At 32.7% G+C, this 20863-nt stretch overlaps 1 protein-coding gene and 1 pseudogene across 1 annotated transcript; both read right to left on the reverse strand.

Moving 5' to 3' along the window:
- Positions 1–133: 133 nt before the first annotated feature.
- On the reverse strand, positions 134–6757 carry LOC132637463 (uncharacterized; annotated as a pseudogene).
- Positions 6758–16450: 9693 nt separating this feature from the next.
- Positions 16451–18272, reverse strand: LOC132637464 (uncharacterized). Its single transcript, XM_060354544.1, has 3 exons — positions 18239–18272; positions 18094–18164; positions 16451–17230 (listed from the first exon to the last, which is right to left on the reverse strand). The coding sequence occupies exons 1-3, from the start codon at positions 18270–18272 to the stop codon at positions 16451–16453; spliced, it is 885 nt and encodes a 294-aa protein (XP_060210527.1).
- Between the last annotated feature and the right edge of the window lie 2591 nt (positions 18273–20863).

Consider the following 20863-nt stretch of genomic DNA (forward strand, 5'->3'; position numbering starts at 1 on the left):
ACACATTTCTGCATTCCTTTTGGCGACGAAAATAATTTGTTGCAACATTTGAAATCCGTCGCAAATCTTTTTTATTTTTTATTTTATATAATATTTTAAATACATCTGTCCAAGCATATATTAGATACTCGTGTAATAACTTAATTAATAGAAACTAATATTCTACAAGGTCCAAAATACATAGCAGAATGCAAAATAAGTTTGGAGCATCCACAACGATAATATCCAAACCGAAAAATCCAAAATCATATGCAACATCCATAAAGTCCAAACAACAAAACTAACAACCATAAAGTCCAAACCACAAAACTAACTAATGAGAGACTGGAGAGCCACGATCATCATCAGAAACCGATGCATGAACTTGATCAATGTTGGCAGTAGCTGGAGCTGAAACAATAGGTGCCGTAGATGGTGGATGGTCGTTAGGAGTGTCCATCTGAGAAGAGACTGAAGGATTCAATCCACGTACCTGCTCAACAATAATAGGAATCAAGCAATCAGTCAGTGCAGGAATTAATCGCGTCACTAACTTATCCAAAGTTCCCGTCGCTGCTGGTTGAGCATTCGGAGGTGGTACTGAGGATGTAGCATCAGATGCAGAAGAAGAACGAAGATTCGGCCCATAATATAAGTGTGCTTGAGATCCAAGACCATATATTCTTCTTTTCTTTACCCCTCCTACGGCTTCGTAATAGGCTTGACATTGATCAACTTCAGATTGAGTTTGTGACTGATTTTGTAGTATTTCTTGATATTTTTCCTGTAAAAGAGAGTGATAATTAGTTAAACTCATTTCACTAACAGTAAGCACATGTGCGAGAACCATTAAATACAGCAAGAATAATGCCCTGAAAGCTTCAATACAATTCAAGATATCTCTGTCTCACTGAAGGAAGCAAACAAAGCTTCTTTTTTCATTTTTTATTTTTAAGTTTTGATAAGTTCAAAGAACAATTCAAAAGCTGAACATCAACAATATAACCAGATTGGTGGTTTCTAAACTAACCACCATGAATTAAACAAAACAGTTATTAAACTATTACGGTGAAAATACCTAAATGAACACCAACAGTATTCTCAAAACATACATCAATTAACTTATCTATAAAATAAATAATCTGGTCCTAGAAAAAACAATAAATGATGTTTCATCATAACACACACCCACACAATAAACAGTTATGCTTTCTTCTATTACCTCATAAAAATAACTGGCATGTGCATCTGGCACAAGAAACTGGCTTTCAAAATTTCCTTTTTTTATGATGAGAGTTCTTATGGATAGGGTGGCTACTGATAATGCAGTTAAAAGGTTTGGAGTGAATTTATCTTCCATCTGTAGTTGCTGTACTACTAATCACTATGAGGAGACTAGTTACCATCTGTTAAGTTGTGGTTATATTGCTAATCAAGTTTGGACTTTCTTCTGCAATTCATGTGGAATTAATCTGATCCATGGACAGGTTAATACAAAAAGCTATGAAGTGGTGGTTGGAAAAGCCTAAAAATGAGGTTCATAAAACCATTTTACAATGCTTACCAACTGTCATATGCTGGCAAATATGGAAAAGCAAGTGCACTGCCAGGTTTGATAATAAAACTATGTCTCACTGGTTCATTATCCACCAAGTGACCAAGATGATCACTATGATCATTCATTTACAAGCACTACGATCACTATAATCATTCATCTACAGTTCCTTGACCTACAACTACTAAATTGCAAAGCAAGATCGCGAGCTAGTAAAAGGAAAACCACTTTCTAAATAATGAGATATAAGTGTTCTCCAAGAAAGTCCTCTAGTTGCACCAGCAGCAAGCCTTGCTGGCCAAACGAGCTTGAAATCACCATTCCTAACACCAGTACTAAGATTACTATGTAAAAGGGAATACAAACTTCCATTCTGCATATGCTGATACACCAAAAACCTTTCAGTATCAACTATATAAAAACCTAATAAAGGCACTAAATTCGGGTGCCTAAGTTGCCCCAACTGATTCATCTCGGACCGAGACTATTTTTCGCTTATTTACAACTACTCAGCCTTTTAATAGCTAATGCAGATCCATCCGGCAACATAGCTCTATAAGATACACCATTCCTAGTTGAAATTACAATATTTCCTCTATCAAAAGAATTAGTACCTACAAATAAATCATTAAGCTTAATCTTGTTAATAGGTTTTTGAAACAATGTAAACTGAACAATCTTAAAAGCTCTCAACTTTTCAACCCAATCACTACCATTATTACTACTACCTTTACCATCACCAAGCTCTTTATCTTCCTAGTTTGGCTGAATCGAAAATCATCTCCAAATCCCAAATCCAAGAATTAAAGATCCTAAAGCACCAACACCATCAACAACTATAATAATAACAGGACTCTTATTACTCAACTTACTACATTTATTTCCAAGTGGGTTCCCACAAAGTCCATTATTCCCTTCAACAACTAACTCTGCTCTCTAAAAGATGCGAATAAATCTGTGCAGAGATCAATGAAAGAATCTATGCAGAACTTAGTAATCACTAGTTACTACCAAACAAAAATTTCAAACAAGCGGATGTGAAGAGTAAACGGTAAAGATTGGACCCAAGTCCCGAGTAGGAGAAGCTGCATTTTTTGGTGTACCAGAACTTCATATAGATAACAGGTGCATAGATAAAAATCCAACTCTTTAGTCAACATTAAGGAGCCAAAGAATTATAGCGGCTTACACAAAAAAATACTTAGTTCAAATAAACCAATTATAGATCTGTTAAGAAAACAAATTATCTTGAATCAGCTAGCTTACATAGATGAAGATGAGTGAGCTTACATCATAGACCATTGCAAGCATTGATATAAAAACCAACTTATGTACACTTGAGTTCTACAGCCAGAAGAAGATGCTTAAAGTAATGAAACTAAAGTCAGAATACCAGTAGGTGATTTACTTGCAGAAGTATACAAAATTGACCATAAGCATAAATTTACTACATTAATATGATGGTGCCCAATTCCCAGCTCAATGATAATAAAATCCAACGGTTCTCGGTTGGTATGATATACTAGGATAAAAGCATCCAAAAACACAGGCATTACTTAACTCACTAGAAGGACATGGATTTTAAGATAAATATTAAAAGTTTCCCAACTCCACATTTGACACACAAGAAAGACCTTTATTTGACAAACCGAACCGTTTCAACCGGTCCAACCTGCCAATCTCAAATGGTATTGATCCAGCAATTTTATTGTCACTTAGCAAAAAGGTGTTCAAGAGTTTGCAGTTAATAAACTCAGGTGGTACAGAACCAGTAAAAGAGTTACCAGAAAGATCAAGATTAACTAAATAAGGTAACCAAGAACAAATTTGAATAGGTAGTGAACTTGAAAGTGACTTCCTAGAAAGATCAAGTGATTGAAGTGAACTACAAAACTGAAGATCAGGAGGTAGTGAACCAGATAAAGACATAGAAGTAAGTTGAAGTGAAATGAGCCTACTTTGAGAAAACAAAAGCAGAATTATTTATTTACTCTGCTAAAGGAATATGAGTGTTCAAAAAACATATTTGTTAACATAAAAAAACTGAACTGAAATCAGACAGTACATGACTATAAATCTGCCATGTTATATAATGGTAGTGCTAATCTTGGATTAGATAGCTTTGCAAATGGTTGTGTAGTTGAGTTGATATTTAACCATTCCCCTTACATCTAGTATGTTAAAAACTTACTCATACCCAGTGTTTAACAAAGCCCTAACAAGACTTGTTTGGTGTTTAAATTAAACTAACGGATGCAGACGGGGTTTTTTTTACACACTTTTGTTGTGATTAAGTATTTTACCCATCTAGTACAGTGTGTTAATTTCTGGCATGGCTTTTACTCTTGGTTTCCTTATAAGCATCATTTATATATGTAGTTAATGTTTCCCACTATGTTTAAGATAGTGTCTTTAAGTAGCTTTGAGGAGATTCCATCTTTTAAACAAACTTGCCTTCTGTGCAGGGATTATGTGAGTAGATTGTAAAGGTTTTGCTGATAGTGGTGCTGCTATTTCTGTAGGGTACTAGTCCTGATGTGGTTACTTATAGCACTTTAATGAAGGCCTTTATGAGGGCTAAAAAGTTCGATCAGGTTTGACTTCTAATATTGCTATCAGCCATTGGCTTTCGCTCTTTTCGCTCTTTTCTTGAATGTGATGGGACTAAACAAAGAAACTTCCTATAGAAGATTATAGAATGTTGGACTCACATGCACGATTCGGGCTCGCTCACCAAAAAAATATTTTCCATCATGACCGTGTGTATGGACGTGCAAATGTACCTCACTTGGTGTTTGATCCCGACCCTTTTTAATAGCCTATACAAGAAAAAAATATACATAGTTTAGTAACTTCCAAAACCAACAAAAACAGCAACCAATGTCACAATAGAGAATATATTTTGACTTATTCCTTTTACATATGCAGAGTCCATATTAGAATATGTTCATGAAAATTTAAAAACTAATTGAAGGCAGGAAATCAGTAAAACGTTATGGTGAAAATGAGAGATTTTTTTTTAAAAACTAATATTATTAATTAGTCTGTTGCGGTCCATGAACCCATACAGTCAATGGATAACCGATCCTGATCATTATCTTCAGAATTTGTTCGCAAATAGGCTATATCGCAAGTCCAATAAACACAATTATAGAATACATGTCTTTCTAATTGGATATGTAGGTAACTGCCATAGCCGGCTCATAGTATATTTAAAGAAAAATTTAGAATTTGACATGATGGCAATTTAGTTAGGCAAACGCCAAAGCCATAGAATTAACTTACAAGTCTCTTGTGATGCTCTCCGATGGAAATAGAGCCGCCCGTGTGAGTCCCACTAGCAACTGCATCCTCACCGCCATGACGATAAGCCATTTTTGATTTTACAATAACCTTAGGATCTGCCCAATATTTCTTCCAACTTTCCTATGTTTCTTTCGGAACATAAACTGGCCGAATTCCCTCACCTTTTATTGAGCTAACGAAATCACAGTACCTTCTCGCTGCCTTTCTACGCCATTGCTTCCTCACTTCACTATCAATCGAAGAATCCCAATAGAATGCCTTCTGAAATAATTTTACAGAGTAGAGTATAACAATAAACTCATCATCTCAGCAAAAAAAAATTATAAGACATGAGTTATAAGAAAAGGACCATCAGTCACCCAATAAACGGGAAAGTAAAAGAACTGCAGCTTTCTCTAACAGGTGAAAAGAATGAGATGTTGCCCGTGTTGCAAGGAATTGAGACAGAGGGATTATTAGACATGTTCTTGGTTACTTACTATGACAGCTTCGATTAAGAATAAAGCTCTACATCTCATAGTCAAAGTTAAATAAAAAAAATCTATTTTTCGTTCTGAACACTAACGGTAATTAGTGACAAACGTTTCAGTTATTATACCTCGAATTCTCCGAGATAAAAATCTTTTGTCTCTTGTGAGACACTTTTCCAGTTAACTCCATTAGGCTCAATTTCATTCTTGAAAATCTCAGTTATCGTCTCAGAGCATAATCTCGATGGTTCCAACCTGGACAAATTTGAAGACATTATATGAAGTCTATTATAAAGCAATTACAGTATAAAAATAATAATGGTGCAAGCAGAAACTAACCCTGAAGGAGAAAGAAAAATAACTGTCCGCTGCATGTTATTGTTGCTCTCACCTTCACCTACTGCATCACTCTGAGCAGATGAACCTTCACCTATTGCGTTTCTCTGAGTAGACGCACCCTCGCCTATTACGTTGCTCTCATTAGGTATTATAGGAGATGATTCAGAAATGGATGGGGTACTACCATGACCTGATGTTTGAATGGGTGACGTAGTAGTAGGACATGTTTGAACTTGGTCTTGCCCACCTGAGGAATTGGTACCACCTTGTTGAGAACTAATTGGGGGAACAGGAACAGAAGGCATATTACCTCGACCAGCGCTACCTCGACCTCTAGTTGAGGTCTTGATTGCGCGGCCTATGCTACCTCGACCTCTGCCACGAGCCATAACTACAAGAAAAAAAAAGGCAATCATCTTTTAGATAATCAGCATGAGAGTAAGCAATTGAAACCATTGATTACACACAAAAAATGGGCAGTAAATTATTGGTTTTGCAGAAACATGTTAGGTTTATAGATCCTCACTTTCCTGATGAAATTTTTATAAGGAAAGTTGAAGGATGAATGTCAAGCTGTATATAAAAGGTGATCAGTTAAAATGAAAGAAGTCAAAACTCCACAAAAGGTCCATTTGCAGTAGTAAACTTAGGTTAATACCTTCAATGTTAAGAAATGAAAGAGATCATCACAAGCAAACTGTTTTCTTTAAAGATTACACAACAAAATGGACAGTAAACACAACTAACAGAAATGAAAGAGATCATCACAAGCAAACTGTTTTCTTTAAAGATTACACAAAAAAAATGGACAGTAAACGCAACTAACAGAAATGAAAGAGATCATCACAAGCAAACTGTTTTCTTTAAAGATTACACACAAAAAATGGACAATAACTTAAATTGTGCAAAACCATAGAATTATTGCTAGATTTTCAGTATAGTAAGCAATGGATATATTAAGAAAAAGTCTTTGAATTGTGCATACATTATGAAAATGACTAAGAAGCTTAGACATCCAAGACAACCAACAGATGTAGACATATCACATACTTATAACATCCAAAACATATTACTACAGACAAAAGTTAATAAAGATACAGTAGCACATTTCTATCAACACACTAGTCAGTATCTATTTCTTCTTCGAACTCCTCCTCATCATCCTCCTCAGTTTCATATTCATCTTCTGTAGATTCTTCTTCAGAGTCTTGATGCTCTTCTTCGGATTCATGATGCTCTGGAAACAATCCTTCATCAATTGGTTCATCCATTTCAATTACTTCCCCATTTAGATCATGCAGGACTATAACTTCATCAACGATCATATTCATATCTATCTCATGGACTTCAACTTCTTCAACTTGGAATGGAAGATTTAGTTCCACTTCCGGAGTTGTGATCACTTCCTCATCAGGTAATTCAATAACATTTCGAGGTTTGACTTTCAATACATCTAACCAATCATCCTTGTCCTTTTTTGTGCTAGGATAAGACACATAACACACTTGAGTTGCTTGCATCGCAAGAATAAAAGGTTCATATTTGTTAAACCGACGACGATGGTTAACATCGACCAATTTGTACTGATTATGCTCCTTAACACCAACATTCATAGTTGGATCAAACCATTCACACTTGAATAATGTAGTTTTCTTTAAAGGTGCTTCATGGTATTCCACTTGTATAATCTCTTGTATCCGTCCATAGTAATCGCCAACATTTGGATCCGAGATACAAACTCCACTGTTCATTGTTGATCTAGCACTACCGCGACGTAATGTGTGAAATTTGTATCCATTAACAAAACACATTGGATAAGAATATGCTCTTATTAATGGTCCATGAGCAAGACTACGCAAATATTTGTTCTCAATATGATTGGATCGAACCTATTTTAAGAAAATTATAAGACTTAGTCAAATTTCACAAGCCATTTTAAGTCGTCATAGTTTAAAAGATAATGATTGATGGAGGCTTACATATTCCTTGAACCATATAGAAAAATATGTTTCAAGACTCTCATCTATTTGATCTTGAGATAGATTCGGGAACTCTTCTTGCAAACGTTGCACATACATGCTTCATTGCAACAAAGTAAGTTAAATAGAAACTCATAATATATGGATATATTATTTATTTTAAATAAGTATAACTTTATAATGTTACCTCACAAATGGCTCAACCTCTTTAGTATTTAGTAAAATATAAGTTTGGGCAGCCTTGATTTCTTCAAGGGACAAATCTCTTTTTTTTTCTTCTCCCGATAGTTTGCATGGATGAGTGAATATTGAAACATTTCCTTCAATATCTTCTAAAACACCACCATCATTGTTACGGGCCACATTTTGATGACGTGAGATAACATGAGGTTCAAAATAATGAGAAAACAATTGTGTTGACTCCGCCATCAAGTATGCTTCACAAATGCAACCCTCAACACTAGCTTTGTTCCCAATCATGTTTTTAAGAGTTCGAAGGTACCTATAAATGTAAACCAATAAATTATTGGATACTTGTCACCATTAAAGAATATATATTTTATATTTACCTCTCAAAAGGGTACATCCATCTGTATTGTACAGGTCCAGCAATTCGTGCTTCATATGGCAGGTGCACGGGTAAATGTTCCATTAAGTTAAAGAAACCCGGGGGGAATATGCGTTCTAACTTACACAAGATCTGTGGGATGTGTACCTCTAATCTCTCCAAGTCCACCACTCGAAGAACAGTTGAAGTAAGATCTTTAAAAAACAAACTCAACTCTGTAAGTGCCTGCCACACATTACTAGGAAGTAGCTCACGAAAGGCAATTGGCAATAGTCGTTGCATGAACACATGACAATCATGACTTTTCATGCCAAATAACTTAAATTTGTTGGTGTCCAAGCATCGACTCATGTTCGAAGCATACCCATCTGGAAACTTCACACCTTCCAACCAATCGAACAAGACAACTTTTTCATTCTTTTCTATTGTATATGCAGCTTTGGGATAGCTTCCATCAGGATTCCTTGCTAACTGCGGTCGATCGCAATATTTTGCAATATCTAGACGTGCTTTCGGATTGTCTTTGGTTTTGCCAACAACATTAAGAACAGTGTTAAACACATTATCAAAGACATTCTTCTCAATATGCATGACATCAAGATTATGTCGTATCACGTTAGAACTCCAATAAGGCAAATCCCAAAAGATGCTTCATTTTTTCCATCCGCATGAATTACATATCCTCTTATTAAATTCTTGTGCATCTAACTCAGTTACTTTTCTTATCCCCAACTCACAAATTTGATTCAAAATTTCTTCTTCTGTTCTAACGGTAGGTGGTGGCCTTGTAACAATATGACCTTTAAGAAAGTTTTTACGATCTCTCCTAAATGGATGATTTTAATTAAGAAACATACTATGACTGTCAAACCAAGTTGTTTTCCCACCATGTTTTAATCTGAATGATTGTGTTTCTTCCATACAATAAGGACATGCTAAGTTGCCACCTGTACTCCATCCTGATAACATAGAATATGATGGAAAGTCATTGATTGTCCACATCAAAGCTGCCCTTAATTGAAAGTTTTGCTTTTTTGAGATGTCAAATGCTTCTACACCTGTCTCCCACAACAAAGTCAATTCCTTTATTAGAGGTTGCAGATAAACATCAATTTTTAGTTTAGCATTGTGTGGCCCCGGTACAATGACAGTTAAGAACATGTATGCCTCTGTCATACACATCCCTGGAGGCAAATTATATGGAGTGACAATTACAGGCAACGAAGAGTATTTTCTCCCCGTCTGAGCAAATGGTTGGAAACCATCCGTACATAACCCCAACCTCACATTCCTTGGTTCAGCAGCAAAAAAGGAATGAGTTTCATTGAAGTGCTTCCAAGCCTCAGAGTCTGATGGATGACACATTACCCTCCTCTTGTATATGATCGTGATGCCATCTCATGTCGGCAGCTGTAGCATGAGACGCATATAATCTCCGCAATCTAGGAATCAAAGGAAAATAATACATTTTCTTGTAAGAGACCAATTTCCTCTTACGAGAACCAACACGACGTTTATACCTCTCATAGCCACAAAACTTACAAGAAGTTAGGTCCTCATCATCACCCCAATACAACATACATCCTGAATTACAACAATCAATATTTTCAACAGGCAAACCCAAGCTACGCACTAGCTTCTTGGTCTGATAATAACTATCAAGCACTATGTTATCTTCAGGTAAAGCCTCTTTCAATAGTTGCATAATTCACTACAAGAAATGTGATTTTTAGCTACGAAATTACTAGCTATGGTACGAAATTCGTCACTAATTGTCCATTTTTCGTGACGAAAATTATATTTCGTCTTTAAATACATGAGGCACATACTTTTAGTGACGAAATACAAAAAATCGTAGCAAAGTTTTGTCCCCTAAAATTTCCCACCAAAAAATGAGTTAGCGCCATTTATTAATTACTTTTGGCCACGAATTTAAAGTTATTAGTGACACGTTATTTTGTCATTAATGATGTACCCAATTTGTGACAAATCATTTTTTGTCCTAAAATTAGTTAAATTTTGAACACCAAAAACTTTCGTCACAAAAAATATAGTGATACAATAGCGACGAAATAGTATTTGTAGTTAATCATTGTAAACTTTAGCCACAAAATTTTGTATTTAATTGTGACGTTCAGTTTGTAACTAATAGTTGAAACAGTTAGTGACGATTACATTATTGTCACTATTTAACCTATAATTTAGTCACAACTAAATTTTGTCACAGAAAATACAATTTTCAAACGGTTATGACTTAAATTTTGTAGTTAAATAGTGCAATTATTGGCTACGAAAAATATTCGTAGTTATAAACTAAAAGATCATCAATGATAGACATATCATTGATTTGATAAAATAAAAAATAGAGTTTTATCTGCAATAAACATGCAACACACAAGCGGATTGGTCCATTGAATAGGGTCTAGATTGCCAAATGTTGGATAATTAGGCCGAATTTTGAACCTTGCAACTGTAGCCAAATTCTATTTAACTCACAACCCAAAATTATTTCAATCATAGCAATTAGTTGCCAGAATAGTCAATTTGTTTTAAATTAAAATCAATTTCTTGCACAATTAAACCGAATTCAAACATAATTTTGAAAAGTGACCAAATTGGAGTAAAATTGAGATTGAAGTATGTATCCAATTAATAATTAAACTTTTTGGACTAAACAAAGATAAAAATAAATACAGTAAATAGATTAAATATATAGTAATAAGCCGTAAATAGTTATAAGTTAATCCCTCCATCCTAATTTATGTGATATAATTTGACTAGACACGGAGTTTAAGAAAAAAAAAAGATTTTGAAACTTGTGGTCTAAAACAAGTCATAGATAATTGTGTGCCTGTAAATCATTTCATTAAGGGTGAAACGGAAAATTTAAGTTAAATTATTTCTAAATATATAAATATATCATTCTTTTGGGATAGACTAAAAAGAACAGTGTATCACATAAATGGTGATAGAGGGAATAGTAATTTTAAATATGTATGTAATTAGACAATTCTTTTTTGAACTGATTTGTAATTTCTAAAGCATCAAATTCATTTTGTACTTTAGGAAATAACATATAACTAATTTACATAAATAAAATTAATAGTTAAATTATATAAAGTATATACATAATATATATTTGGGTATTTTTCTCAACGAAATGGTAAAATAGTACAAAACAATATGAAAAACATATTTTGGAATTTTATAATACTAATAATAAATAGATATTTCTACTCCATTTTAAATTCAGGAAACTTAATAAATTAACTTAAGATGTGGAGCGCCAAAATTGGATGTCAACACATATATGCATAATTAATTTACGTTCAATAAAAATATTTTGAACTTTTATTACGTTATATAGATGTTTTATATGTTCTAATTTCTAATTCATATCTCAAAAAATCAGTCTAATGATTCTTTTCGTATATTTTGAACTTTTTTATTATATATATATATATATATATATATATTATTCAGTACAATTTTTGTAATGATCAGCGCACTCCACAACTCTAATGCCCAGTTATATTAAAAGCATGATAGTAAATCTATCGCTAATACATTCCATTACAATAGATAAAATATATATTATATGAAAAGTTTTACGATAGTTTTTATTTGTGTTAGCTCTATCACATTATTTTGCATTATTATTATTTTTTCAAATAATTTGACAATGATTACGTATATTGGTAAGAATTACTGTGAGAAACAATTTATCTCAATCATTTTGGTTACATTTATTTGAACCTTGCAATTGTAGCAAATTTTGTTTAACTCGTAGCCAAAATTATTCCAATCATAGCCGTTAGTTGCCATAATAGTCAATTTATTGTAAGTTAAATCAATTTCATGCACAGCAAATTCAAATATAATTTTAAAAATTGACCAAATTGAGTAAAATTGAGATTGAATTATGTATCAAATTAATTAATCAAATTTCTTGGACTAAACAAAGATAAAAATAAATACCATAAATAGATTAAATATACAGTAATAAGCTGTAAATAGTTATAAGTTAGTAATTATAAACATGGGTGCAATTAGACAATTCCTTATTTTTAAATTATTTGTAATTTTCACATCATCAAATACATTTTGTACTTTAGGAAATAATATGTAATTAATTTACATAACAAAATTAATACTTAAAATATATACATAATATATTAAGGTATTTTTCCAAATGAAATGGGAAAATAGCACTAAAATAATTTGACAATTTTTTTTTACTTTTATAATAATAATAAATAGATATTTTTACTATGCTTAAAATTTACGGAGCTTGATGAATTAACTTAAAATGTGGAGAGCTAATATATATATTCATACAATTTTTGTAATGATTGGCGCACTGCACATCTCTAATGACCAGTCATTTTAAAATTGAGATAGTAAATCCATCGCTAATCCATTATAGTATACAATTAATATATGATTTTTTTTTACGATAGGTTTTTTTTTTTTTTTTTTTTTTTTTTTTGTCGAAGCTCTCTCACATAATTTTGCATTATTATTATTTTTCAAATTATTTGGCCATGATTCTGTCATTGTATCAGTAAGAATAACTGTGAGGAATAATTTATGTCAATCATTTCGATTTAATTTATTTGAACCTTGCAATTGTAATCAAAATCTATTTAACTTGTAGTCAAAATTATTTCAACCATAGCCATTAGGTGGCAGAATAGTCAATTTGTTTGAAATTAAATCAATTTCTTGCAAAATTAAACCAAATTCAAATATAACTTTGAAAATTGACCAATTTTAAGTAAAATTGAGACTAAATTATGTAAATTAATCAAACTTCTTTGATTGAAAAAAGATAAAAATAAATACCGTAAATAGACTAAATATACAGTAATAAGCCGTAAATAGTTATAAGTTAGTAATTTTAAATGTGTGTATAATTAGACAATTCTTTATTTTGAAATGATTTATAATTTTCAAAACATCAAATACATTTTGTACTTTAGGAAATAATATGTAATTAATTTACATAAACAAAATTAATAGTTAAATTATATAATATATATATATATATATATATATATATATATATATATATATATATATATATGTATATAATATATATTAACGTATTTTATCAAATGAAATGGAAAAATAGCACCAAAATAATATGAAAAATATATTTGAATTTTTTATAAATAATAATAAATAGATATTTCTACTATGTTTAAAATTCATGAAGCTTAGTGTCTGATTGGCCATGAGAATTATTCACTTTTTCCGATTTTTTTTTCACTTTATTTGAACATCACCGTTTGGCCATAAAATTTCAAATACAACTTGAATGTGTATTTGGACAACACTTAAAACCTTGTTTTCAATTTTTTCACTTTCATTACATTTTAACAACCAAATGCAACTCCAACTTCAAAAGTTTCGAGAAATATTTAGTTTCTATAGCCAAACGCCTACTTAATTAATAAGTTAACTTAAATGTGGAGAGTCAAAATTGGATATCAACACATATATGCATAATTAATTTATGTTCAATAAAATATTTTGAAAAATGTTTTACGTCATATATTTTTATATGTTTTAATTTCTACTTCATAACTCAAACAATTATTCGATACAATTTTTGTAATGATAGACGCACTGCACATATCTAATTACCAGTTTTATTAAAATTGGGATACTAAATCTATCACTAATCCATAACAGTAGATAATATTATTCATTAGATGAAAAGTTTTAAGATAATTTCTTTGTCGTAGCACTATCACATAATTTTGCATTATTATTTTTCAAATAATTTGCCATGATTCTATCACTGTATTGATAATAATTACACCGTGAACAATTTATCCTAATCATTTCTTATTTCATTTATTTGAGACTCTTCAGTATTTATGCTGCGCTCTAGATTTGGAGGGACGCTACCAACACCCGATGCCTTAAACTTACCCCATATTCATGCTACCATATTCCAATCATTTTTGTAAATATATGGGTCACACACACCTGGAATTACTTTAATTGCATTATTAAACTTGTAACTAGTCTATTTTAAATATAAAAATTTGTGGGTGCTTACAGTTAATATGTACATTTATCCTAAAATTAAGCCTGCTCATATGCATACATAATATCGATCATATACAAAATTATTTTCAAAGTGTTTCACATCTTGTCCAAATAAAATTTGTGCAGTAAAAAGGGTTGAAATCATTCATAATACAAAATCAAAGATAGGAATATAATTTTAATATTTAATGAGAAGTCGTTTAAGTGAAGAAGTCACGAATATGAGAATTTTACATTAAAATATTGGAGGGAAGATAAAATAACAAAAGTTAACTTTCAATTATTTTACCTTCCCTCCAATATTTTCATGTAAAATTCCTAGTGTCACCCATTCCCTCCCAGTAAACCACTAATAACTACCCACTAAGATAAACATGAAGTATTCAACTCTAATGCAAATACATAACCTCCCAAGAAAGAAGAATTCCCAACGTGTTATTAATTTTCTGCTCTTTGATTTCTTCTTTTTCTATCAATTCATTTCTATTTCTCCAACTGATGGTCAATTTCAAATACACAATATCACAATAGCTGTAAACAATGTCCAAGTCTGGCTGCCCCCATTCTCTCTCCTTCAGCGCTCTCTACAGTTCTTCATCATTTTTGGGGTAAGTTTCTCAATTCTTCTGCTCTTCTATTTCTTCTTTTTTCGGATCTATATCTTTGAGTTTTCTCCTCTGTTTTTATGTACAGAATTCATTTCGCTTTTTGATTTTACGTTCCAGTTGCTGCTGCTAATCTTCTAGCCTCTCTATTGATTTTTACATTGAGTAAGTTTTCTCCCGGTTTCTTTGTTTCTTGCTTCGTGTTCTGTCTTTCCTCAGTCCTAGATTTCGCTTAAGGTTTGTCTATTCTTGGTTCAATGTTGGGTCTACGGGAAGTTCTTTTTATTATGAAGCTCTATAATAATTTGATTGTCCCTTTTTCAACTCCGCTCTCCTTAAAAGAAAAAAAATCCTCTCTCTTGTCACTTTAATAGTCTCTTTGTAGGAGTTGAGTATTTGTTCACGTACAAGGAGCAATTATTGCACAGGGTTTGCCAATCCTTCTTTTAATAAGGAGGTAAATTTTTAATAATACAGCATAGATCTTGATAATTGAATTGTTACCGATTTCGTAGAGATGTTATTTTACTCGTTTTATTATTTGCTTCACTAATTAATGTTAGTTTTATGATTAAAGTTTGAAGATATATTTTGCTAAAATCATGATAAGTATATATAAAGTTATTAGTGTAATTTTCTTTTCACACAGGTACATGAAGGTATATCTACCAAAAAAAAGAAAGGTACATGAAGGTGCAAAAGTGCTTCATAAGTTTTTATAATACGGAGGCTGCAGTAGCACAAGAGGAAGCAACACGCTTTGTCTTTTTCAATTTACCATTATTCATGTATTTCAATTAGACTTTTTACAATTGGATTTCACTTTATTTACTCAATGTTTGGACCGAGATGTCTCAGAATAATTATAGATGTTATTAGTAGTTGGTTTTGTATGAATTTTTGTGATGTGTTTATTTACATATTTAAATACTCCGCAGTATATAAAATAATTTTATCCTTGAAGATTCATATATTTTAAGACAATCGCTTTTGGTCACAAAAGTATCTATTTGCAGAAAGTAAATTGTATTGTACATTCTCATTCGTCTCAAATTGATTAAATTCAGTGAAAAAAGTAACTTATTCCAAAATGACCTTCATATTAATAACCTAATTATATTTAACTACAAATTAACTTAATATTTGATGACAATTGAAATTGTCACTAATTAAGATAACGTATAGTGACGAATTAGTTTTGTCCAAATAAGAAAAATCAACTATGGAATTGTTGCCTTTCCTAGACAAACAAATCTGTCACTAATTTAATTATTTAGAGACGAAAATTTCCTTTCGTACACAAAACATATACCTTTTAGTGACGTAATCACATTCTTTTAACTACAAATTATGCATAGCTTTAAAGACAATATGTATCGTCACTAATTAAAATTATAGTTAGTGACAAATTAGATTTGTCGGTAATAACCACCTTTTTAGCGACGTTACAGTGTTTTTAGCTACAAAACCTTTACGCTATTCATGACAAATAGGTTCGTCATAAATACTACGCATTTGGGGACGAAATTTTATTTTGTAGTTAATATAACTTATTCAGCGACGAAACACTAAGTCGTCTTTGTATACTTTTAGCGACCCACTTTTAAGGACGAAAGGTTGACGATTTTCTTTTTGTCACGAATGATTTTTTTGTGACGAAATATGACTTTTAAGTGACAAAACAATTCGTCACAAATAGTGAGATTTGTTGTAGTGATTTGATTATAACCCTTCTGTGACAAAGTATTCTCACTTTTAATATTTAACATCCTAGAAACTACTGCGAGTTGAGAGAGGGAAGAACCAGGATACAATTTTGCATCAGCGGCTTGTAGCAAATCATAAAACCTCTGGGACTCAAGATTAGGCTCCTCCTCCATTGAAGGATTAGATTCCTCCTCCACCAAAGGTTCACAGTGATGAGATGACTCAGGTTGAGTATTACTCGAACCCTGGACAAAGTTCGGTCCAGCTGCATCTAAAACCATTTGGCGATATGGATTATCATATCCCAATTCAGGTTGAGTACCACTATGTAAATCACTATACATCTCACCGGTCACTTCTTTTTCCCCTTGATACTTCCAAACAAAATAGTTCTCAGCAAATCCAAACGATTGAAGGTGCAATTTAACGGTTTCAACATCCATGAATTTAATAGTGTGACATTTTTTACACGGACATTTGACATCGTCACCACTCATGCGGTTTCTTTGAGAACATGAGAACTCAAGAAACTTATTAACACCAGTTATGAAACTAGAATTAATACCCCCTCGACCATCCAACCTGTCGTACATCGAGCCACGCTCTAGATTATCCATAATCCTATTAAATGTTAAAATAAACAAGAAACTTAGAGTTACATTCTGTAAATATGTAAGACAATCAGAATGCCATCTAAAGGAAAACAAGTTGAGTTTAAGACCAATTTTTTTTAACTGCAAAAAGAAAGTGTGTTGGCTATGAAGTTTAAGGAGGTAATAATAAACTTTCTTAATCAACAAAGGAAAAAATTAGTAAAGACAAGAAAGATTACCAACATTAAAACAAGCAGGTATAGATACTATAATCCTACTCAACCAGACAACTTCACTAAAATGCGCCATCAACCACAAATAATTTTAGCAAGGGTAATCAAACAAATAATGACACAGAGAATAGCCCCAAACTTTATGAGCCAAAGTTAAAGGTAATTAAACAACCTACTGTTTTTTCTCTTAGTTTACTGGTTGTTAAAGAAAGAAGAAACTCAAGAAATCAATTAAGCAAAACGAGGCAAATCTATTCTTTACAGAATTTCTCAAGATCGTAAGGAATACAGAAAATTTCACCAATTCAAACATTAGGTGAGGTAAAAGAAATCACAAGTGACATTAGGACTTCCCAAAGTGGCTATAAACTTAGTTATGTTCATTTTAGAGAGGTTAAACCTGCAAACTTTAGGCAAAAAAGGGCAGAACCGAGAAGTGCTTTGAAATACTTTCCTTAATCAATGAATCTCACATTTACCATTTGGAATTACTAGCCTTGTCACGGGAGGATCATGTTTACAAAATTTGAAGACTCAAAGTATCACAACAATATTAAATAATTCATGTATTTAGTAAATGAAGTTTAAACATGCCTCAAACTCAAAGTTCTTCACTTAATGTTAAGCTCATTTTAGGACTTTAAAACTTCTCCATTTCTGGACAAACAGTGAGAGCAAATAGCAATAATCCTAACAAACCTTTCGAGAGCTTTTAGAAGAATTTGATGAAGTGCAACTCTTTCCTAAACCCTGCAACTCTTTCCTAAACCCTGCAAGAATGAATATAAATCAAATCCTTTAGTATTAGTGAAACAAAGATTTAGCCAGGAAACCAAAAATTTACGTTCTTTAACAGCATAAACATCGTTAAATGTCATAAAAGAGGAAAATAGCAATGAACAAAATAGCAAAAGAAAAGAAGAAATAGATACCCAAACCGTCAATTTTTTATCTATACGTTTCCAGATAGCTATACATATATCTACTAGTTGATTATTAGTTTATTACATTCTAACTTAGATTAATGTGCACATAACAAGTAAATTGAGATAAATGCGGTCAACTGAGAATAGTTCTTGCTTGCAGTTCCAATAGTAATAAAAACCCACTATTTTCACACTAACTTCCCAATTAAATTCCAGATAATTTCAAGAATGCATAAGAGCACAACTCTTATAACTTATTTTCATAAAGGAGTTGATTAAAAAGAGTACACCTTGGGGGTATTCAGATTCCTAACTTGGGTTTTCATATGGAATTTGAAGAGAAAACTGCAGTTGCTGAAGTTGCACCCATATTTTCTTGGAAAAATAATATTTGATGCTAAACAGAGAAACTAAACTATATTTAAGAAACCCAAAATAAAACAATTGCAAAATTTCTCCTCCTTCCAACACACTGACACATACAAGGTGGCAACAAAACCAAAATTTATGTTCTTTAACAGCATAAACATTGTTAAATGTCATATACAAAATTCAAGCTAAGCAATAAGTTCCCCAAATCACAAAGACCGTGATCAAACTTGTTGATTTTCAACAAAAACAGGAAAATAAACAAGACCCACAATTTATTCAACTATAATTCGTACAAGAAAAACAAAGTACACACAGAAATTAACTGAATTTCAACTCAAACAGAAAGAAGGATGATTTTCAACAAAAATAAATAAAAATAGACCCACAATTTATTCACAGAAAGAAACAGATTTGACACCTGAAATTCAACTCAAAACCCCTCAGAAGAGAGAAAAAGGGCTCAGAGAGAGCCCTCTCTTTGATGAAACAACTGCTACTGCTGAGAGCTAAGCGACTCTTACTGAGGTTTTTAGGGTTTTTATGATTATTATTGATAATACCCAGTGCATGTATAACTGCTACTGCTATTGCCTCTCTCTCTAGTGCATGTATGTGTCGCCTTTCATAATACCCAAACCCTCAATTTTTTATCTATACGTTTCTAACCTTTAAGGGAAAATGTTTATATCATTTATCCACTAGAAAAGGTGGCTAGCTGAGCTGAGCATGACCAAAAATACAAAGAAAAAATGGAAGATTGATGATATTTACTTTTTTAACTGATATAGAAAAGCAAGAAAGAGAGAGAGAGAAATAAACAAAGTAAATCACCATGGTAAATGAGAAATAAACAGAGTGAGAGTATGAGAATGGCGTCGAATTTTCCGGTGGGTTTGAAAAGCAATTCCGGTGGGTTTCAAGAGAAAGAGAAGATGGTGGGTTTCAAGAGAAAGAGGTGTTAGTGCGTTTAGAGAAGATGGTGGGTTTCATTTTATTTCGTTTATAAAAATAAAACTAAATTTTATTTACCGACGGATACATTCAGTCGCTAAAAATTAACTTGAAATTTTACCCTTTTAAAAGATAACGACGGAAATATCTGTAGCAACTGGTATTAAAGTATGGTGAAACATACATATTACTTAAACGACGGAAATAATCCGTCGCTAAATACGTCGCTAATCTGTAATAAATTTTGCCGCCCATGGTTTGTCGTAATTTTAGTAGCTAAAATAAAGGCGCGTAATTTTCGAGCCAAAATATAGCGACAGATTTAAAAATGCGTCGCTATTTCGTCGTTAATTTAGATATCATTTCTTTTCATTTTTTTGGCGACAAAACTGTAATTCTGTAGGTAATCCATCGTTACCTAGAGACGGAATTAATTGTGTCGCTAAAATCTGTCGCTAAAACCCATTTTTTTTGTAGTGATATGGGAAAGAGGGCCAGAGCGCTATAGACGCGTATCCACCTGATCAGTTGGTATTATATGACATGATATCATCCCGGACGCGGGATGCCTGGACGCGGGACATATGTGGCTAAATGGATTGGAGCCGACGCCTCGGCAACATGATATGTTCTATTTTCTGTATACATGAACAAGAAATCTTTTTCAAAGAAAACTAAGCATGCAGGGTACCCGCCTAAAAGTCACTCATATGTACAGGTTACCCTTTTATCTTACGATATGCTCTATATTTCCTTTGTGTTATTATTCACGCTATGTATCCCTCATATGTTATTATTCATGCCTTACATACTCGGTACATTACTCGTACTGACGTTCCTTCTTGTGGACGCTGCGTTCATGCCCGCAGGATTAGGTAGCCAGTCGGACGATTCATAGCAGTAGGACCTCCCCTCAGCGGCAGTCGGTACGCTCCATTGATCTGGAGCTTCAGTCCGTTTGGTATGCCATTTTGTTACGTACATATATGGTTACGGCAGGGCCTTGTCCTGTCCTTTCTACGGTTTGTATTCTATAGAGGTCTGTAGACAGTGATATGTAGCCATGATGTTATGTAGCCCCGTCGGCGCTTATTTTGTTGTACAGTATATATGTAGCGGCCAAGTCGGCTTGCGCTGTTACTCTCAGTGTTTATATTTATATGTATACGTTGGCTGTGAGTTCCCAGCATGGTGTTTTTTATGTTGATTGTTCGGGAGAC

Source organism: Lycium barbarum, chromosome 4 (assembly GCF_019175385.1).
Source record: "Lycium barbarum isolate Lr01 chromosome 4, ASM1917538v2, whole genome shotgun sequence".
In the NCBI taxonomy this organism is placed as follows: Eukaryota; Viridiplantae; Streptophyta; class Magnoliopsida; order Solanales; family Solanaceae; genus Lycium; species Lycium barbarum.